At 32.3% G+C, this 2,295-nt stretch overlaps 1 protein-coding gene across 1 annotated transcript; it reads left to right on the top strand.

Moving 5' to 3' along the window:
* Positions 1–615: 615 nt before the first annotated feature.
* On the top strand, positions 616–2,088 carry LOC107781122 (transcription factor MYB20-like). The gene is made up of 3 exons (XM_016601771.2): positions 616–796; positions 1,363–1,492; positions 1,577–2,088. Exons 1-3 carry the CDS (start codon positions 664–666, stop codon positions 1,959–1,961), a joined length of 648 nt encoding a protein of 215 aa, XP_016457257.1. The 5' UTR covers positions 616–663; the 3' UTR covers positions 1,962–2,088.
* Positions 2,089–2,295: the final 207 nt, after the last annotated feature.

A 2,295-nucleotide genomic window follows, 5' to 3' on the forward strand; every position in this document is an offset into this window, starting at 1 on the left:
ACTTTATATAATAATCATTTCAGTTGGCACTTGTAACTAATTAATAATATGTGTTTGCTAACAAATTGCAGTTAGAATATTGACAAGTTGAATCCCATAGAGATTTGATGCACGGGATAAGGTAAAGAAAATTAAAGCAAAGTCGAACACCGTGGCCTTTAATAGAATCAAAAAGCTCCAAATAATCAAAAGGTAAATAAAATAAACAAAGAAGAAGAAAAGGACTTGCCTCCCATAAATGTAACTAGCCAGCTGAAAGGCAACTCCAAGAATCTTTTTGAAAATTTATAATGTTTTACTTTTTGCAAAATTCAATTGGAGAATACATCGTGGGCATATATATATAAAAACATGTCAACGACAAGAACTCACGTCTGTTTCTTCATTTTATTAATTGCAAATAGTCCTTTTTGGCAATGATAAGGAAACCAGACATATTGAATTTAATAATATTGTTTCAAAGGTTGATTCTTTAATTTCCTCCTCAATTATGAGTAAACTCATAAAAGAAATGGTATTTTTAATCTATGATGAGTTGGCAGAATCTTTGCTTTTGTTTATAAGCCACATTTTGGCTGCTGATCCCAAGTTTAATTAATTTCCTTGACTGAATGAAACTTGTTCAAGTTTAGGTTTTCTTTTGAAGTTTAGTACCCAAAAAATATGGGAAGACAACCTTGTTGTGACAAGATTGGACTCAAAAGGGGTCCTTGGACTATTGAAGAAGATCATAAGCTTATGAATTTCATCCTCAACAATGGTATACAATGCTGGCGTCTTGTACCAAAATTAGCAGGTACTTAATATATAGTTTCCCAAGAATCAAACTCTCTAATTACTACTTTAATTTGCTAGTATATATTTATTATGCATTTTGATTTGTTTTTTTAATCTCAATGAGACTATTAACTAGCAACACTGATTTTACGGAAACATGATAGGAAAAACTTAATATATGATTAAATGATGTATTCATGTGACAACATAATATATAGTATTAATCAACCATTAATTGTTATTCGTAGAAGTGCATATTTAAGACATGACTTTATTGGCCGGTTTAGACACTGTGTGTGTAAGTGTATGCCATTTTCACCCTAATCTTCTCTAATAGTAGCGTAGTAAAGCTTACATGCACCTGGTTCTTACACCAACATAAACAATTTAAAAATAAGTGTAACAAATTAACGTGCAAATATATGGCATAAGTAAGATAGATGTCTGCATTCTTTTTTTTTTTTAAATTGACTTGATACTATGATAGTAGATGGAGTTATCTGGTAATAACATACAATAATTTTGGATTTTTGTTTGACATTTTGATATAAATTATAAAAAATTTCCTTTATAATGATATTGAAGGGCTAATGAGATGTGGAAAGAGCTGTAGATTAAGGTGGATAAATTATCTAAGGCCAGATCTCAAAAGAGGAGCACTGTCAGAAGCAGAGGAAGACATGATCATCAAGCTTCATTCTCAGCTTGGCAATAGGTATTAACCTCAGTATTTTACAAAGTTACTAAACCTTTGATTAAAGCGGCCTAATAAATACGAGTACTTTTTAATAAATAATAGGTGGTCGAAAATAGCGGCGCATTTTCCAGGGCGTACAGACAATGAAATAAAGAATCACTGGAATACAAGGATCAAGAAGAAGCTAAAGCTCCTTGGCTTAGACCCTTTAACACACAAGCCTATTGAACAGTCTGAGAAGCTGGAATTGCCAGAAACTTTAAACTTTCCACAGGAGCAGCAGAATATTCAAATTTCAACATCTAGTCCCAGCTTAGATGAAATGAATGAGAGTAATTTGGAAATGGGATCAAATGAGTTGTTCCAAAATTCAGACACATTTTCCAGCGACATGTATAATCCAGGACTTGAAGATCCTTTCCAGAATTGGATAGATAGCCCAATTCATTGGAATCTTTTCGACAACTTAGACGACAATTTTCTATGAGAATCTATTTAGATCAATTATTCCCTTGCTTCCGGTTATGACGTTGGTCGGATCTTCTAAATTGCGAATGTATGCTTCCACTATTCTTCTTGAGTTGAGTATTAAGAAATATATCTATTCAGTTCAACTGCAACATTATTTGGTATTTGGACAGATGGTTCTTGTTTGAATAAAAAGCTTCATGATGTCACCTAGAATATCTTTACAAAACCCAAAATATTGCTTGTTTTAAATCCAACTATTGAAAATTATGCGAAATCGGGTGCATCACGAATAACCAATTAGGACAAAGGTGGTTTACGTGCATAACTAAAGAGCTGTTATATGTTGATAA

The sequence above is a fragment of the Nicotiana tabacum genome, chromosome 15, assembly GCF_000715075.1.
Source record: "Nicotiana tabacum cultivar K326 chromosome 15, ASM71507v2, whole genome shotgun sequence".
NCBI lineage: Eukaryota > Viridiplantae > Streptophyta > Magnoliopsida > Solanales > Solanaceae > Nicotiana > Nicotiana tabacum.